The sequence below is a fragment of the Molossus molossus genome, unplaced genomic scaffold, assembly GCF_014108415.1.
Source record: "Molossus molossus isolate mMolMol1 unplaced genomic scaffold, mMolMol1.p scaffold_m16_p_5, whole genome shotgun sequence".
Classification (NCBI taxonomy): domain Eukaryota; kingdom Metazoa; phylum Chordata; class Mammalia; order Chiroptera; family Molossidae; genus Molossus; species Molossus molossus.
Window position 1 is genome coordinate 86,550,623 of NW_023425388.1, and position 19,584 is coordinate 86,570,206.

At 39.0% G+C, this 19,584-nt stretch overlaps 1 protein-coding gene across 6 annotated transcripts in view; it reads right to left on the reverse strand.

Moving 5' to 3' along the window:
* Positions 1-19,584, reverse strand: part of IMPG2 (interphotoreceptor matrix proteoglycan 2) — an 87,118-nt gene that overhangs the window by 18,022 nt on the left and 49,512 nt on the right. For all 6 annotated transcript variants that reach the window (XM_036243452.1, XM_036243450.1, XM_036243451.1 and 3 more), the window contains exons 10-11: positions 19,281-19,525; positions 8,769-8,854 (exon numbers count right to left, since the gene is read on the reverse strand). In XM_036243452.1, coding sequence (XP_036099345.1) covers positions 8,769-8,854; positions 19,281-19,525 — 331 coding nt within the window. The remainder of the gene's footprint in view (positions 1-8,768; positions 8,855-19,280; positions 19,526-19,584) is intronic.

Here is a 19,584-nt window from a genome sequence, read left to right on the forward strand (position 1 = left end):
GCCCAGCACAAGTAGCAGCCATCTGCAGATCACTTTGTAGTTCAATCCAGGTGGCCCCGGGCAGAACACAGGCAGTAGCTGACTTTGGCCTGTACCTCCTGGGAGGCCTCAGAGCCAGCATATCTGGTAGACAGCTTCAGATCACATTGAAGCACCACCCAACCACCTCCACACATTCATTCCACAGCCACACATTCAAGGGGAAGACTCAGTGGGCACCAGAGTCCCACTGAAGTAAGTCCTGCCCTGTGAGGCTATCATCAATAATTCAACAAACAACAAGTGTTGGCAAGAAAGTGGAGAAAAGGGAACCCACATGCACTGTTGGTAGAAATGCAGATTGGTTCAGCCACTATGGAAAATAGTACGGAGTTGTATCAAAAAATTAAAAATAAAACTATAGTATGACCCAGCAAATCTATTTCTAGGACTTTATCCAAAGAAACCTAAAACACAAATTTGAAATAATATATGCACCCCTATGTTCATTGCAGCATTGTTTACAATAGCCAAGTTATGGAAGCAGCCCAAGTATCCATCAGTAGATGAGTAAATAAAAAAGTTGTGGTACATTTACACAATGGAATACTACTCAGCCATAAAAAAAAAGAAGAAAATATTACCCTTTGCAATAGCATGGATGGACCTAGACAGCATTATGCTAAGTGAAACAAGCTAGTCAGAGAAAGACAAGTAACATATGACTTCACTTATATGTGGAATCTAATAAACAAAATAAACTAACAGGCAAAATAGAGACAGACTCATAGAGAAAGAGTAGGCTGACAGCTAAGGTGGTGAGGGCTGGTTTGGAGGTATAGAGGGATTAAGCCAAAAAGAGAAAAAAACGTATGGACATGGACAACAGTGGTGTGATTGCTGGGGAGTGGGGGATAGAGAAAGGTATAGGGGAGATAAATGGTGATAGAAAGAGACTTGACTTTGGGTGTTGAACACATAATACAGTATATAGATGATGTGTTGTAGAACTGCACGTATATATTGGTTTTACCTATATAATTTTGTTAACCAGTGTCATCCCAATAAATTCAATAAAAAGGAAAATAAATAAATAAAATAAAGTTAATGGCTGAGAATTTCCCAAATGTACAGAGTTTTGACCATCTAAGTTCACAAAGCTCATAAGACCCAGAGCAAATTCAATTTCAAAATATCTTCTCTAAGACACATTATAATAAAACCATCAAAATCAAAAAACAAAGAGACAATCTTAAAAGTAGCAAGAAGAAAGTAGCTTATCACTTCTAAGGGAACCTCAATTAGGCAATCAGTGGATTCCTCAGCAGAAACCTTACAGGCCAGGAGAGAGTGTGATGATATAGTAAGACAGCTAAAAAGAAAAAACTTGCCAACAATGAATACTTCACCCGGCAAAGTCATCCTTCAGAAATAAAGGAGAGATAAAGATATTCCTAGAAAAACAAAATCTGAGGACATTCATCACCACTAGACCTGCCATACAGGAAATGCTAAAATGAGTTCTTCAACCTGCAATGAAAGGATGCTAATGAGCAACATGAAAATATACAACACACTGGTAAAGGTAAGTATACAGTCAAATACTATACTACTGTGTGTAATATTCTGTGATAACTACTTAACTTTAGTAAAAAGGTCAAAAAAAGTATTAAAAAATAACTATAGCCACTATAATTTGTTAAAGAATACACAATATAAAAAGAGTTAAGCCCTGACCAGTTTGGCTCAGTGATTAGAGAGTTGGCCAGCAGACCAATGGGTTGTGGGTTCAATTCTGGTCAAGGGCACATACCTTGGTTGCAATTCATGGCCCTGGTTGGAGTCGTGCAGGAGGCAACCAGTCGATGTGTTCCTCTCATGTTGATGTTTCTCTCTCTCTCTCTCTCTCTCTCTCTCTCTCTCTCTCTCCCTCCCTCCCTCCCTCCCTCCCTCCCTCCCACTCAATCCGAAGATAAACAGAAAAATATTCTCATGTGAGGATTTGAAAAAATAAAATAAAAAGAGTTAAATTGTGCCCTGGTCAGGTAGCTCATTTGATTGGAACATCATCCCATACACCAAAAGGTTGTGGGTTCAATTCCTAGTCAGGACACATACCTAGGTTGTGGGTTCAATCTCCAGTTGTGGCACATATGGGAGGCAACCACTCAATGTTCCTCTCTCACATTGATGTTTCTCTGCCCCTCTCTCTGCTACTCTCCTCCCTCCCTCCCTTCTACTCTCTCTAAAAATCAATGGAAAAAATATCCTCGGGTGAGGATTAACAACAACAAAGAAAACATAACCTCAGATGAGGATTTTAAAAAAAAAAGAGGTAAATTGTGACATCAAAAGCATAAAAGGTGGGGAAGAGTAAAAAGGTAAACTTTTCATATGTCATCTAAGTTAAGTTATTAATGTAAAATAGACTGTTGTATGTATAAAGTGTTTTATGCAAGCCTCATGGTAACCACAAAGAAAAAAACTACAGTAGAGACATAAAAGATAAAGAGAAGGAAATCAAAGCATACAGAAAATTCTCAATTCACAAAGGAAGACACCAAGAGAAAAAGAAAGAAACCATAGCCAGAAAACAATAAGATGACATTAGTAAGTCCTATACTACTAATCCTACTCCAAATGTAAAGAGCTTAAATTCTCTAGTAAAAAAGTAAAGACTGGCTGGGTGGATTTTTTTTTTTTTTTTTTACGAGATCCAAATATATGCTGCTTACAACAGAGTTACTTCAGCTTTAAGGACATACATAGGCTCAAAGTGAGCGATAACGTGCACATCAAAGTGCACACCAAAAGAGAACAGGGATGGCCCAGCTGGTGTGGCGTAGTGATTGAGCATCGACCTATGCACCAAGAGGTCACTGGTTCAATTCCTGGTCAGGACACATGCCCAGGTTGTGGGCCAAATCCCCAGGGCGGGGCATGCAGGAGGCAGCCAACTGATGTTCTCTCTCATCAGTGTTTATCTCTCTCTTCTTCTCACTTCCTCTCTCTCTAAAATCAATAAAGGAAAAAAAATCAATCAATAAATATTATTTAATTTAAAAAATAATAAATAAATAAAAATAAAATCAATAAAGAAAAAAAATTTTTTTAAGAGAATAGGAATGCCTATACTTAAATTAGCCAAAATAAACTAATTCAAAAACTGTAACAGGAGACAAAGAGGGCATTATATAATGATATAGGGTCAATTCATCAAGAAGATGTAACAATTTATATATATATATATCTCTCCAACATTGTAGCACTTAAATATATTAAGTATTTACTGGCAGACCTGAAGGGAGGAACAGACAATAATATTAGGAACTTTAATACCCATACTTTCAACAATGGATAGATCATCCAGAGAGAAAGTCAATAAATAAATTTGGGACTTGAACTATAATTTAGACCAAATAAACCTAAACACACATATACAGAGCATCCCACCCAACAGCACCAGAATATACACTCTTAAGTGCACATGAAACATTCTACAGGATAGAGCATATGTTAGGTCATAAAACAAGTTTTAGCAAATTTAAGAAGGTTGAAATCATACCAAGTATCTTCTCCAATCACAGTGGTATGAAACTAGAAATTAGTAACAGGAGGAAAACAAGAAAATTCACGAAGATGCAGAAATTAAACAACATATTTTTAAAATGTATCTTTAATGTTGAAAGTATTACAGATGTCCCTCCTTTTATCCCCCATTCCACCCAACCCCCGCCCCTGCCTTCACTGCACTATGGTCTGTGTCACTGGTTATGCATATATGCATATAAACAACACACGCTTGAAAAAACAAGTGGGAGCAAAAAGAAAATCAAAGGGCAATTTTAAAAAGTCTTGAAACAAAAATAGAAACACAACATAGCAAAATATATGGGATGCATCAAAAGCAGTTCTAGGAGAGAAGTATATCAGTAATTGCCTATAATAAGAAAAAAGGAAGATCTCAAATAAATAAATAACTTTATACCTCAAGGGACCAGAAAGAGGACAAACTGAGCCCAAAGTTAGCAGAAAGAAGAAAATAAGGATCAGAGCATAAAGGCAATAGAAACTAAGTGTCAGTTTTTTGGAAAGGTAAAAAATACTTGAAAAGCCTTAACTAGACTCAAAAAAGAGAGAGAAAACTCAAATAAAATCAGAAATGAAAGAAGAGCCATTACTACTGATATCATAATAATACAAAGGATCATAACAGACTACTATGAACAACCATATGCTAACAAATTGGTGAACCCATAAGGAACAGATAAATTCCCAGACACATACAACCTATCAAGAGTAAATTATAAAGAACTAGAAAATCTAAACAGACCAATTACTAGTAAGGAGATTAAATCAATGATAAAAAAACTAACAAAGAAAATCCCAGAATCAAAGGTTTCACCAGTGAATTCTACCAAATATTTAAAGAATTAATGCCAATCCTTCTTAAACTTTCCCAAAAAACTGAATAGAAAAGGACACTCCCAAACCCATTTTATAAAACCAGAATTACCCTGATAAGAAAACTAAATAAAGACACACAAGAAAAGAAAACTATAAGCCAATATACACAGAACAATAATAATGTGTTTATCATATATACTATACATTATAATAAAATAATAAATGATAAACAACATTAATAGAATGAATAATAAATAATCATATCATCTCAATATGTGCAGAAAAAGCATTTGACAAAGTGAAACATCCTTTCATGATAAGAAAAACTGTCAACAAACTTGCCAAAGTATATGCACAAACTCATAGTTAGAAGATGAATACATTTTAGGTATCCAATGTACAACATGGTGACTATAGTTATGTATTACATACTTGAAAGTTGCCTAGAGAGTAAATCTTAAATGTTCTCAACACACACACACACACACACACACACACACACACACAATGTAATTATGGAAGTAAGGGAGCGGTTAACTAACCCTACTGTGGTAAGCATTTCACAATACATATCAAATCATCACATTATACACCTTAAATCTATACAATGTTATGTGTGATTATATCTCAATAAAGCTGGAGAGGGGGGAGAATGGACCAGGTGGAGAGAGAAAGAATTCAATTTCTGATAAATAAAAAGACAACAAATTGAAGTCCAGAATGTGGAAGAAAAAACTTAAGTAACAATACCAAACTTTCTCTTGCCAGGGGCTCAGGTGAATCATAAGGCCATCCTTTGGTTTATAAAAACCTTATGTTGGAAAGGAGGACTGAGTGTGTGCATATACATGAACATAAAGTGCCAAATTTTAAATTTGAAGAATTCTTAAGAATCATGTAGTCCATCTTGGCCTATTAAAGAAAAGGAACTGAGGTTCATAAAAGTGAAATGCCCATGGTCACGAAAAAATCAGAACAAGATTGTGGGTTTCTAGAGTTTTCAATCCCTGTATTTTGTCCACTATACCAGACTATTCACTGAGAGACACATACAAGCGTATACAAACAGATGGCGAAAGGATTCCCAGAGGAGAAACTAGAACTAACAGACTTGGCAGTTTGTCCTCATTCAAGTTGGCATGTATGCACAGAGCTATGAGACCCAGGTGAACACACAATTGGGGGAGGGGGGACTTTTTCTAATATTTAAATGTCTGCCCTGTTGAATATGGAAGCTGATTATATAGAGAAAAAAGTTTCTCCCTTTCCATTTCTTCTTCTAGAATGTAAAACCATATATGCATTAAGGGAAAAGTAAGGATATTTGCTCAATACCAAGTTCTGTTCCTCAAAAATGTAGTTATGATGATGACAATCATACCATACTAGGGCATTCACTTTTTTTCCTCTTAATTACCTAAAACCACATCTAGGGATGTGTAAAAGCCACTTACTCCCCCAGCTAAGTTGGTATATTTAGATCCTTGCAAATTCTAAATCTGCATTTTTTTCAAAATTCTGAGTGAAATGGTATAGCCCTTTAACCCGTACATAAGAAATTGAGTTTTATCAGACAGAGCCTACGACTTGACCTACGTTAGGAAAGCGGCTGAATTCACAATGAAAAATGAATCCTTAAGTAATATACAGATTTGTATAAACGAAATGCCTTTGTGTTTCATTAAAATTAAATGCAAGACAATACACAATATCTTTAATAAAAGTCAAATCACAAGTAAGAAACATGAAATCTGGAAGTAAATAACTTGACTTTTTAAATAAAGAAGAAAGGCCATCTATTTCAAATAAGTTTCCCTCCCCCACCCCGGAAAAATGTCATAGCAATGAAGTGCTCTCATATTTTGAAAGGTGAACACATACATGCCAGGAATAGCACTTCATTTATTTTTATATGGATAAATGAGTAACAAATTCAACTCATGAATTCTTCTTCCAGTTCAGTGTAATTTATTAACAAGTTTAATATTATCTTGGCCAGTTTCACTTCTGCTAAATGCCAATTGAAAAGCCTGCTGCTGCTATAGAAAGCATACTGTGCAAAGAGTGATTTTCCAAGTCAGAATGCCAAAACATATCAAATTCAACATCCCAACACTCCTACCTCTAAAATAATTTCTAAAAATTGAATTCGGGCCCTGGCCGGTTTGGCTCAGCGGTTGGAGCGTCGGCCTGCGGTACAGAGAGACCCGGGTTCGGTTCCCGCTAAGGGCACGTACCTCGGTTGCAGTTTGTCCCCGGCCCTGGTTGGTCGTGCGGGTGGCAGCCACTCGATGTGTCCCTTCACGTCGATGTTTCTCTCTCTCTCTCTCTTTCTCTCTCTCCCTCCCGCTCTATCTGAACAACAACAAAAAAAAAAATTATAAAAATTGAATTCGGTTAAAATAAATCTCATTAACAGTTTGCCAAAAAGAAAACCAGATGAAAGAAGCAATAAATAACCCAAATGCTTCTAATTAATCATTCGTTTTTCCCATGGTTTATTATCATCCATTAACATGGTCTTGTTAAATTGTTCATTAATGCCCTACAGTTATCACTATTCAAAAGACTAAGGGGTTGGCTTAAATATTCATAGAAACACAGAACAGGTTTCACAAATGAGCCCAGTTAGTCAGGGCTGCCCTCATTAAAGGGGCAGCCCCTCCCAGCCAAACTCTAGATACTTTTTGCAAAAGGAAATGTGAACTTAAGACACCAGATCTTCCTGGTCTTTAAAATAAATTTGAAATCTGCATTTCAATGCAAGAAATTGCCTAGTTTTTAAATATTGGAATTTTTTTTTTATTTGACCCCAAAGCACATGCCTGTATCTGGATTCAGCTGGCTGGTCTCTTTGCAACCCCTGGCTTATATAGAAATTGCTATCTTTATAATATCTAAACTATCACCACAGATCTTCTGTGTTTAGAGAAGCCTCAAGTTGGATATGATTAGCAGAAATGGAGACTGGTGGTACCATGTTCACAGTGAATCACCGCTCCCCGCCACTGCACCCTGGATGGACTTCTGTGACAGCATCACTTATTTGTGTAGAAGTCTGCCTGCTAATGCCAGACTGGAAACTTCTTGCAGGCAAGACCACACCTTATTCATCTTAGTTTTCTCAGCATTTGGCACATGAAAAGCACAAGATAAATATATTTGAAAGAATGAATAAGTAAATGAATAAATAAACACTAAATGAATGAAATTTCTGATGCAAATCCCCCTCTAACCTTTTTATGCAAAATCAAACCTGGTTTTTTAAAAAATCCGTTATTCCCAGTGATTCCACTTTTCAAAACTGATTTGCTCTATAACTGAGCAGAAGAAATGACTGCATATATTAATAGTCAACTGAATTTTGGACAAGCTTCCTAACTTTTCATTGCTGGATTAAAGCCAAGAAACAAGTATTTCAAATAAGTATTTCTTTAAGCCAAAAAAAAAACCAAAACAGTATTTTAAGTAATTCATTGCTGAATTAAAGCCAAGAAACAAGTATTTCAAATTAATTACCATTAATTTCTTTTCTGTCAAATGAGACAGAAAAGAAGCCTCAAGAGGGTAGAAGGAGTGGGGAACGTTGAAGGGACTCCCCCTTCTGTGCCTATGTGATAATAAAAGATCATGTGCTCATTTTAGACAGGCGAGTCTGTAGGGGGGCTGTGGTTGTGGTTGTCATCTTTGTTTTCAGTGCACTTGAAAAAACAACTTTCTTTTCTCCTGGATGCCTCCCTATAGGTAAAGTGGCAAGTGGAGGCTTGGAGGGGGTAGAGGAGTACCCAGGGGAGTTGGGTGGTAAGAACAAAAAGGAAAATTCATTCCATGCTGTTTCTGTACAAACTGTGATGTTTTCAGCCCAAGTTAAAAGGAGGCCTGATGTAGAGTCCCTGTCATTTTTCAGCTAGCCAATATTTTTCTCTTCCTCTCTCCTTTCCACACACATATTATTCTGCATGCTATGGAGTCCAAACTTTTTCTTCAATACAATCCTTGGAATAAAAATCTACATTTTGTACCTATGTATGTCGATTTATAGTCTTGGCTATAAAAACTATGTCTGTATAACTTTTAGAGAATAACTCAATGGAAACTTATAGCTTCATTATCACCAAACAAATAATGGACCATAAATACGTTTTCTTCACGCATGGTGTCTGGTGATGCCAAGTGTGTAGATTTTATTTAACTACTGCAGAAGGCTTAAACTTTCTAACCCAAAACTTAGGACCCATGAGCTGACAACTAAGAATAATGTTCCAGGGATGATGTCAGAGAATATTTGGGAAATCAGTGATGCCAAAATAAGCCAGAAAGCACACAAAGAAGAGAGCTTGAGGGCCTGGTCCTACAGGCATATAATGGAGAAACACACTTACCAGAAGAGATGGTGAGGTTGCCCGAAGACTTGCACTTTGAGTGTTCCAAACCAGGTCTTCAGTTTGGGGAAGTAAAACTCCTCTCACTGAAGAAAAAACAGTATTGAAGAATATTTTTAATTGAGACAATATTGTACTTGAGGTTTAGGGACAACTAAACACCATTTCTTCCTTTTTACAGTTTAGATTTGGGCAGAAAAAATGAGGGAGACTTGCGTAGAAATGCTTGCTACTTTAGTAAGATATTTTACTTATATGAGCACCAAATCTCTGGATTATGAGATTCTAACATAAAATGAAGATTCTTCCCATTATTACATTTGGGACACCTCTCTTTATTTCCTTTCCTTTCCTTTCTCATGCAGTTTTTATTCTTTACAAAATTCCTGTGAAGCAGTTGTTTTTAAACTTAATTGTTTTAAATTTTAATAAGAGAGTTGAACTAATATTCTAACTTATTTGGCTGATGCTAATAATGGAGAAAATTGTGCAAAATGGTGTCCTTTCTGGCAGAAAGTACCTTTGAAAAATGGGCTAGAGGATGTGAAAATGGAGGCGGAGTGAATGGAAGCTACACAGACGATCTCCCAGGACCAAACTAAAATAAATACAATTCCGTGGGGAAAAAACAAAAAACAGAAAAGCAGCAGGAAAGGCCCATATGACCAGGGACACTGGTAGGATCTGCAGAGGCACAAGGGGGTGGCGGGCTGGGAGCCCATGGACAGCAGCAGTCTTTGCTGTGAGCAGCACCCTTGGGGAATAAAGACCAAGCCCGCTCCACAGTGCAGAGAGCTGGGACAGAGCACTAAAATAGCCACAGCCACTCACCTGGGGGCTATGGCAGAGGAAGGGCAGACTAGGCTGGAACTCTGCGGGGATAACCAGGATTTGGAGGGCACTCAGAGTTTTCGCTGAGTTGCAGCCACAAAGGACAGTGGCCAGTGTGCTCCTTCCCAGAGGTGTAGGGAAAGCAGCAACCCCTCTACCCGACTCGAAGATTCAGCCTTTCCCAGGTGAAACAAAGAAATTGAGGCTCATTAACAACCAGCATCTATCCCCTCTGGTAATCCTCCTATGCAGAAAACCAGGGCTACATTCCAAGGCACTGAATAACTGAGACTACGAGCCTCCAGGAAAAAGCTAGAGGATAACTGAACCTTTCCTAGGCTTTAAAATCTACCCAGGAAAGTAATACTTGACAGTGGAGTTTAACATGGGCCCACCCAGGCCCATCCAAACCCAGTAGAGGGAGCCACAATCAGCAGAACACCAACACCCACAGGGAAAATTCGGCAGGTTCCAAAACCCACTGAGATAGTCAAAATGGTGAAACAAAGAAACAAATCTCAAATGAAAGAACAACAGTACTCTATCGAATATGAGATAAATGAAATGCAGTTAAGCAAATTATCAGAGGCAGAGTTCAGAGCCATGATCTTGAGGAAGCTCAACAGCATGAGTAAGGACATCAGCACAATGAGTAAAGATATAGAAACATTGAAAATTACCGAGTGGAAATGAAGAATGACATACCAGAAATAAAGAACACATTGGAAGAACTAACCAGCAGAGTAGAGGAAGCTGTGGACTGGATCAGTGAATTAGAAGATAGGGTAGAAAAAATCAACCAATCAGAAAACCAAAAGGAAAAAACAATTAAAAAACAGGAAGACAGCTTAAGAGAACTGTGGGACAACTGGAAACGTAATAACATTTACATCACAGGAGTCCCTGAAAAGGAAGAAAATGGGCAAGGGTTAGAGAATATATTTGAAGAAATAGTGACAGAAAACTTTTCTAACTTGGTGAAGGAAGAAGGCATTCAAGTTCAAGAAGCACAGAGAGCCCCAACGAAGAAGAACCCAAACAGGCCCACACCAAGACAGATAGTAATTAAAATGCCAAAAATTAAAGCCAAAGAGAGAATTCTAAAGGCAGCAAGAGATAAGCACCGGATTCCCTACAAAGAAAACCCCATAAGACTCTCAGCTGACTTCTCAACAGAAACACTACAGGCCAGAAGGGAGTGGCATGAAGTAATCAAGGTCATGAAAAACAAGGATCTGAATCTAAGACTACTCTATCCAGCAAGACTATCATTCATAACAGAAGGTCAGCCCTGGCCAGTTTTGCTCAATGGTTGGAGTGTCGGCCTGCAGTCCAAAGAGACCTGGGTTCGGTTCCCACTAAGGGCATGTACCTTGGTTGCAGTTTGTCCCTGGCCCTGGATGGGTCGTGAGGGTGGCAGCCACTTGATGTGTCCCTTTCATGTTGATGTTTCTCTCTCTCTCTCTCTCTCTTCCTCTCTTTCCCTCCCACACTATCTGAACAAAAAAATGGAAAAGTGTCCTTGGGTGAGGATAAAAAAAAAAAAAATAGAAGGTCAAATAAAGAGCTTCCCAGAAAAAAAAAAAAAGACTAAGGGAATATATTAACACCAAATCAGCACTGCAAGATATGCTAAAAGGACTGCTGTAATTAGTAGAAGAAATAAGGAGAAAAACAGAACCACACTAAACAAAAATGTCAATAAATAAGTACATATAGGTTATCACCTTAAATGTGAATGGTTCGAATGTTCCAATAAAAAAACAAAGAGTGGTGCTGGGGCAGCCCTTCGTGCGGCTGTTTGCAGCCAGGGCTAGTTCCGAATTGCTAGCGGAGACTTTGGCCGAGTACTTTCCTGGGCAGCAGGATCTAAAAATTACCAGGGACGGTGGAGACCGAAAAATGGCGGCGGAGTGAACGGAGCTACACAGACCATCTCCCAGAACCAAACTGGAATTACAACTATAACACAGACAAATCGACAGGAAAAAGCAACAGAAAAGCAGCTTGCGAGGACCATACAACGAGGGACACTGACTCCATCCCGGTAGGCTTGCGAAGGCGCGAGACGGGGCTGGGAGCCCACGGTCGGCAGCTCGGCAGCGGCCTTAGCTATAAGCGGCGCCCTCGGGTTACACTCCCAGGCGGCCCCACAGCGCAGCCAGGACAGAGGCTGAAACAGCCACAGCCACTCACCTTGGGCTCCGGCGGAGGGAGGGCGGACTGGACTGGAACTGTGTCGGGACACTCGGGGTTTGGAGGGCGCTCAGAGCTTTGGCTGAGTGCAGCCACTCAGGAAAGCGGCCACATTGCTCCTTCCCAGGGCTCTGGGGAGAGGCAGCAGCCCCTCCCTCGGAGATCCAACCCCAACCTGTGGGCCATTGAAGTGCTAATTGAGGCTCACTAACAACCAGCATCTGCCCCACCCTCCTGAAAGCCCCTTGGCTGAGCACCAGAGGGAGTTTTTCAATCAACTGACAACCCAAAACTGATCAATTAACTTAGACTGCTAGCCTCCAGGCAAAAAGCTAGAGGATAACAGTACCTTTCCTGGGCTGGCAACTTTAACCAGGAAAGTAAGACTTGACAGTGGTGTTCAACGCAGGTCCTCCCTCGCTCATCTAAACACAGGAGAGGGAGCCACAAACAGCAGAACACCAACACCCACAGGGAGAACTTGACAGGCTCCAAAGCCCACAGTGATAGCTAAAATGGTGAAACACAGAAACAGAAGCCAAATGAAAGAGCAAGACACCTCCACCGAAGATGAGATCAATGTGGAGCAATTAGGCATGTTAACAGAGCTAGAATTCAGAGCCATGATCTTGAGGAAGCTGAACAGCATGAGTAAGGACATAGAGACACTGAAAATAAGCCAAATGGAAATTAAAAACCAACAAGAAGAGATAAAAAATGACATATCCGAAATGAAAAACACATTGGAAGGTTTAAAAAGCAGAGTAGGGGAAGCTGAGGACCGGATCAGTGAATTAGAAGACAGGGTAGAAAAAATCAACCAATCAGAAAAACAAAAGGAAAAAACTATTAAAAAACAGGAAGACAGCTTAAGAGAACTATGGGACAACTGGAAACGTAATAATATTCGCATCATAGGAGTCCCCGAAGAAGAAGAAAATGAGCAAGGGATAGAGAATATATTCAAAAAAATAGTGACAGAAAACTTCCCTAATTTGGTGAAGGAAGAAGGCATTCAAGTTCAAGAAGCACAGAGAGTCCCAAGTAAGAAGAACCCAAACAGGCCCACACCAAGACACATAGTAATTAAAATGCCACAAATTAAAGACAAAGAGAGAATCCTAAAAGCAGCAAGAGATAAGCAACAAGTTACCTACAAAGGGAACCCCATAAGGCTCTCAGCTGACTTCTCACAAGAAACACTACAGGCCAGAAGAGAATGGCATGAAGTAATCAAAGTCATGAAAAACAAGAATCTGAATCCAAGACTACTCTACCCAGCAAGGCTATCATTCAAAATAGAAGATCAAATAAAGAGCTTCCCAGACCAAAAAAAGCTAAGGGAATACATTAGCACCAAACCAGCACTGCAAGAAATGTTAAAAGGACTGCTGTAATTAGCAGTAGAAATGGGAAGAAAAATAGAACCACACTAAACAAAAATGGCAATAAATAAGTACATATCAATAATCACCTTAAACGTAAATGGATTGAATGCTCCCATAAAGAGACACAGAGTAGCTGATTGGATAAGAAAGCATGACTCATCTATATGTTGTTTACAAGACACCCACCTCTCAACAAAAGACTCACATCGGTTGAAAGTGAAGGGATGGAAAAAAACTTTCCAAGCAAATGGAAAGCAAAAAAAAGCTGGGGTAGCAATTCTCATATCTGATAAAATAGATTTCAAAATGAAGACCATAACTAGAGACAAAGACGGCCACTACATAATATTGAAAGGATCTATCCAACAGGAAGATATAACCTTGATAAACATATATGCACCCAATATAGGAGCACCAAAATATATTAAAAATCTTCTGGAGGACTTCCAAGGAGAAATCGACAACAATACAATCATAGCAGGGGACTTCAACACCCCGTTGACAGCACTGGATAGATCCTCTAGGCAAAAAATTAGCAAGGAAACAGAGACTCTAAATGAAGCACTAGACCAAATGGATTTAATAGATATCTACAGAGAATTACACCCCAAAACTACAGAATACACATTCTTCTCAAGTGCACATGGGACATTCTCAAAGATAGACCACATGATAGGACACAAACTAAATCTCTACAAGTTCAAGAAGACTGAAATCATATCAAGCATCTTCTCAGATCACAATGGCATGAAACTAGAAGTCAATTGCAACAAGAACATGCAAAGACATTGGAAAACATGGAGGCTAAACAGCATGTTATTAAACAATGAATGGGTCACCGAGGAGATCAAGGAAGAAATTAAAAACTTCCTGGAAACCAATGAAAATGAACCCACAACAACACAAAATCTATGGGATGCAGCGAAAGCAGTTCTGAGAGGGAAGTTCATAGCACTACAGGCCTACCTCAAAAAACAAGAAAAATTTCTAATTGACTGTCTAACCTCACAGCTTAAAGAATTAGAAAGCAAACAAAAAGAAAACCCCAGAGCAAGTAGAAGGAAGGAAATAGTAAAGATCAGAGCAGAAATAAATGACATAGAGACCAAAAAAACAATTCAAAGGATCAATGAAACAAAGAGCTGGTTTTTCGAAAAGATAAACAAGATTGAAGGGCTCTTAGCTAGACTCACCAAGAAACAAAGAGAGAGAACCCAAATATACAAAATCAGAAATGAAAGAGGAGAAATAATAACTGACAACACAGAAATACAAAGGGTTGTTAACAAATATTATGAACAATTATACAGCAACAAATTCAATAACTAAGCAAAATGGACAAATTTCTAGAAATACACAGTCTCCCAAAACTGGACTGGGAAGAGATAGAAAACTTGAACAGACCAATAACAACAAAAGAAATTGAAGATGTAATCAAGACTCTCCCAGCAAACAAAAGCCCAGGCCCGGACAGCTTCACGGGAAATTTTACCGAACATTCAAAGAAGAATTAACACCCATTCTCCAGAAACTATTTCAAAAAATTCAAGAAGGAAGTCTTCCAAAATCGTTTTATGAGGCCAGCATAATTCTAACTCCAAAACCAGAAAAAAACACTACAAAGAAAGAAAACTACAGGCCTATATCTCTGATGAATATAGATGCCAAAATCATGAATAAAATACAAGCACATTGAATCCAGCAATACATCAAAAAAATTATTCACCATGACCAAGTGGAATTCATCCCAGGGATGCAAGGCTAGTACAATATTCACAAATCAATAAATGTGATACACCACATAAACAAAATGAAAGATAAAAACCACATAATCATATCAATATATGCTGAAAAAGCATTTGGCAAAATTCAGCACCTATGTCTGATAAAAACGCTCAGCAATCTGGGAATAGAGGGATCATATCTTGACATAATAAAGGCCATATATGAAAGACCTACAGCCAACATCAGACTCAATGGGCAAATACTAAAAGCATTTCCTTTAAGAACAGGAACAAGACAAGGATGCCCACTTTTGCCACTCTTATTTAACATAGTACTGGAAGTCTTAGACACAGCAATCATACATGAAGAAAAAATAAAAGAGATCCAAATTGGAAAGGAGGAAGTAAAACTGTCATTATTCAAAGATGACATGATACTATACGTAGAAAACCCCAAAGACTCCATCAAAAATTTACTAAACTTAATAAATGAATTTGGCAAAGTAGCAGGATACAAAATTAACGTCAAGAAATCGACAGCATTCTTATACACCAATGATGAACTCACAGAAAAAATAACTAAAAAAAAAACGATTTACCATCCCAGCAAAAAAATTAAGATACCTAGGAATAAACTTAACCAAAGAAGTAAAGGGCTTATTTGCAGAAAACAACAGGACATGGAAAAGAGAAATAGAGGAAGATATAAAAAAGTGGAAGCACATACCTTGTTCATGGACTGGAAAAATTAACATTAAAATGTCCATATTACCTAAAGCAATCTATATATTCAATGCAATCCCCATCAAAATACCAACAACATACTTCACAGAACTAGAACAAATACTTCAAAACTTCATATGGAACCAAAATGACCCTGAATAGCCACAGCAATCTTGAAAAAGAAGAACAAAGTAGGAGGGAATCACATTACCAGATTTCGGGATATACCACAAAGCCACTGTAATCAAAACAGCCTGGTACTGGCACAAGAACAGGCAGAGGAATCAATGGAACAGAACAGAGAACCCAGAAATGAACCCAAGACAATATGCTTAATAAATATTTGACAAAAAGGGCAAGAGCATACAGTGGAGTAAAGAGAGCCTCTTTAATAAATGGTTTTGGGAAAATTGGACAGCTACATGCAAAAAAGTGAAACTAGACCATCAACTTACACCCTACACAAGAATAAACTCAAAATGGATAAAAGACTTAAATGTGACTCGTGAATCCATAAAAATCCTAGAACAAAATATAGGCAACAAAATTTCAGACATCATATGCAGCAGAATTTTCACTGATCCATCACCTAAGGCAATAGAAACAGAGGAGAAAATGAATACATGGGACTACATCAAACTCAAAAGCTTCTGCACAGCAAAAGAAACAACCACCAAAATGGAAAGACAACCCACTGTATGGGAGAGTATAATTGCCAATGATACATCAGATGAGGGGTTAATTTCCAATATATAGAGAGAGTGCTCATATAGCTCATCAAAAGGAAGACACAGAACCCAATTTAAAAATGGGCAGAGGAACTAAATAGACACCTCTCCGAACAGGACATACAAATGGCTAAGAGACATATGAAGAAATGCTCACCCTGGCCAGTTTGGCTCAGCGGTTAGAGCGTCGGCCTGCGGTCCGGAGAGACCCGGGTTCGGTTCCCGCTAGGGGCACGTACTTCAGTTGCAGTTTGTCCCCGGCCCTGGTTGGTCGTGCGGGTGGCAGCCACTCGATGTGTCCTTTCACATGGATGTTTCTCTCTCTCTCTCCCTTCCTCTCTCTCCCTCCCACTCTATCTGTACAAAAAATGGAAAAATATCCTCGGGTGAGGATAAAAAAAAAAAAAAGAAAGAAATGCTCAACATCACTAATCATCAGAGAGATGAAAATTAAAATAACAATGAGGTATCACCTCACACCTGTCAGAATGGCCGCCATCAACAAAACATTAAACAGCAAGTGTTGTCGAGGGTGTGGAGAAAAGGGGACTCTAGTACACTGTTGGTGGGAATGCAGACTGGTACAGCCACTACGAAAAAAATATGGTGTTACCTCAAAAAATTAAGAATTGAACTGCCATTTGACCCAGTGATCCCACTTCTAGGAATATACCCTATGAAGCCTAAACACCAATCAGAAAAAATATATGTACCCCCATGTTCATAGCAGCACTATTTACAATAGCTAAGATCTGGAAACAGCCCAAATGTCCATCAGTAGACAAGTGGATAATAAAGCAGTGGTACATATACACAATGGAGTACTATGCAGCTGTAAGAAAGAAAGATCTCTTATCCTTTGAGATGACATGGGGGAACCTGGAGAGTATTATCCTAAATGAAACAAGCCAAGCAGAGAAAGACAAATATCACCTGATCTCACCTGTTTGTGAAATCTAATGAACATAACAGTCTGACGAATGGGGTAGTCCCAGAGAAGTAGAATTGGGGTACAGACTGACAATCCCCAGAAGAGGGGATGGTGGGGGAGAGATAAACCACAGAACTTATATGCATGTATGCATGAACAATGGACATGGACAACAAAGCTGGGGACAGGGCAGGGAGGGTTGGGGAGGGTGGAATCAGTGGGGGGGAAAGGAGAAACATCTATAACAAAAATAAATTAATTAATTTTAAAAAATATAAATAAATCTGAAAAAATAAATAAATAAAAAATAAAGTCCTATGTAACCCATGTAAAGTCCAGGCTACTCTGTGGCTCTGTCTCAGCACACTGTTACATGCAAGAGACATCGGTTCAGCAGCCAAAATCACTGAAAAACAATTCATAGTTTTAGTTTTGCCCCTCAAAAATATCTTTTGTTTTGTTTTGTTTTGTTTAATTTTTTATTGATTGATGTTAGAGAGAGAGTGGAAAGGGAAGAGAGAGAAAAAACACATCAATTTCTTGTTTCACTTATTTACACATTTTTTGGTTGCTTCTTGTATGCGCCCTAATCTGGATCAAATCTGCAACCTTGGCATATTGGGTAGACACTCTAAAGTGAGCTATCTGGCCAGGGCAAAATATATCTTGTTTAGAAAGTAAGTGATTATACAAAGTAAAATTTTGTTAAAATTTTTTCTCTGCCTTTTTTCTCTCCCTTGTGTCTATTTTTGCTTATTTTCTCTCGCTCTCGCGCTCGCGCTCGCGCACTCTCTCTCTCTCTCTTTCTCTCTCTCTCTCTCTCTCTCTCTCTCTCTCTCTCTCTCTCTCTCTCTCTCAAAGCCCCAGTGGTAGCTGCCTAAAAACATAGAGGCCTCTTTCCCCTCAGGATACGTGGCAGTCCGGAAGGCTCTGAAAACACATCATTATTAGGATTGCCTCTCACTTGTGGATTTTCCTCCTTGGCAGCTGGTGCTTCTCCTCTCTATGCAGTCACTTCAGTAAAGTATACTATGGACATTTTATTTTTATACTTTTTAAATATGTTTTTATTGATTTTTAAGGGAGAGATAGAAACATCAATGTGAGAAACATTGATCAGCTGCTCCCTACACGCCCCCTACTGGGGAATCGAGGCATGTATACTGACCAGGAATCAAACCGGAACCTCTCCGTCCATGGGACGACGCTCAGTCCACTGAGCCACACTGGTCAGGATAGTCTGGACATTTTAATAGTTAAACTACCAAGTGAAGAAAGTGTGGAGAAGTGAACGTGAAGTAGGAACAGATTAACAGGGCTGCACGTCCCTGATGAGTTAAGCTCTGGCACACTGGTAACCAGACTCAGCAAGCTCTAGTCCCAGGTTGACTGGGTCACTCTTCAACCTCTAAAGTCAGAGTGGTCAGCCTCTTCTTGCTGCCCCCAGGTCCACCTGTTGATTTTGGGTCATAGTGGATCTCTACAGCTGTCTGAATTCAAACTTAGTATTGGATCCTCTGAGATTCTGCCCAGCACCCAGTATCAGTTCTTCTTTGACCATCTTCCGTCAACTTTCCTGAGCTCCTCCTTCTCTTCTGCTCTCTGGTTTTCAAGCCTTAATCAGTGGACTTGCCTCTGGAGAGTTGATGTCTTGTTGCCAGAGCAGCACTACAGCCTGTTTCAATTCATACTTCCAAGTACTTCTTTACTTTTTCATATACTTTGCTTCCTTATCTCCAAACTATTCCTAAATATCATGCTGTTCTCCACAAAGAGTGGCCTTCTGTCTACAGGTATTCCAGAGAGTTCTTAATTAATCTATCCAAAATAGCTGCATGGCTAAAGTGCCAATCATATCAGGATGGCTCCTATCTCATGCAATCTAGAGAATACTCAGAACCACATATATTTAGAAAAATTGGTTTTTACCAGGGCATATTAGAAAAAGAACTAAAACTATATAAGGACCCCATGCTTGATATCAAACTCACCACTGATAAGCTGAAGGGAGTTGGGATCTGGATTCAAAGAGGAGTTTCCCAGCAAAAACTTTTGATGTAGTGTCTCAGCAATATAATCTCTGAAGTTGCTAATTGTATAAACAGCAGTGGGCTTGTCATCCAGTTCCACAAGACCATGGTTTTCCACCTTGTTGGAGTGAAGGCTGATTAGGTCCCAGGTGGTATTGCTGATGGCCTCCCCATTAAAGGTAACTGCATAGTGAACGTCGGTGCCACTGCGGATGAGAAGAGAGACAGATGAGGCCCTGCCTAGGAAGCACAAAGGAAGGAGCTG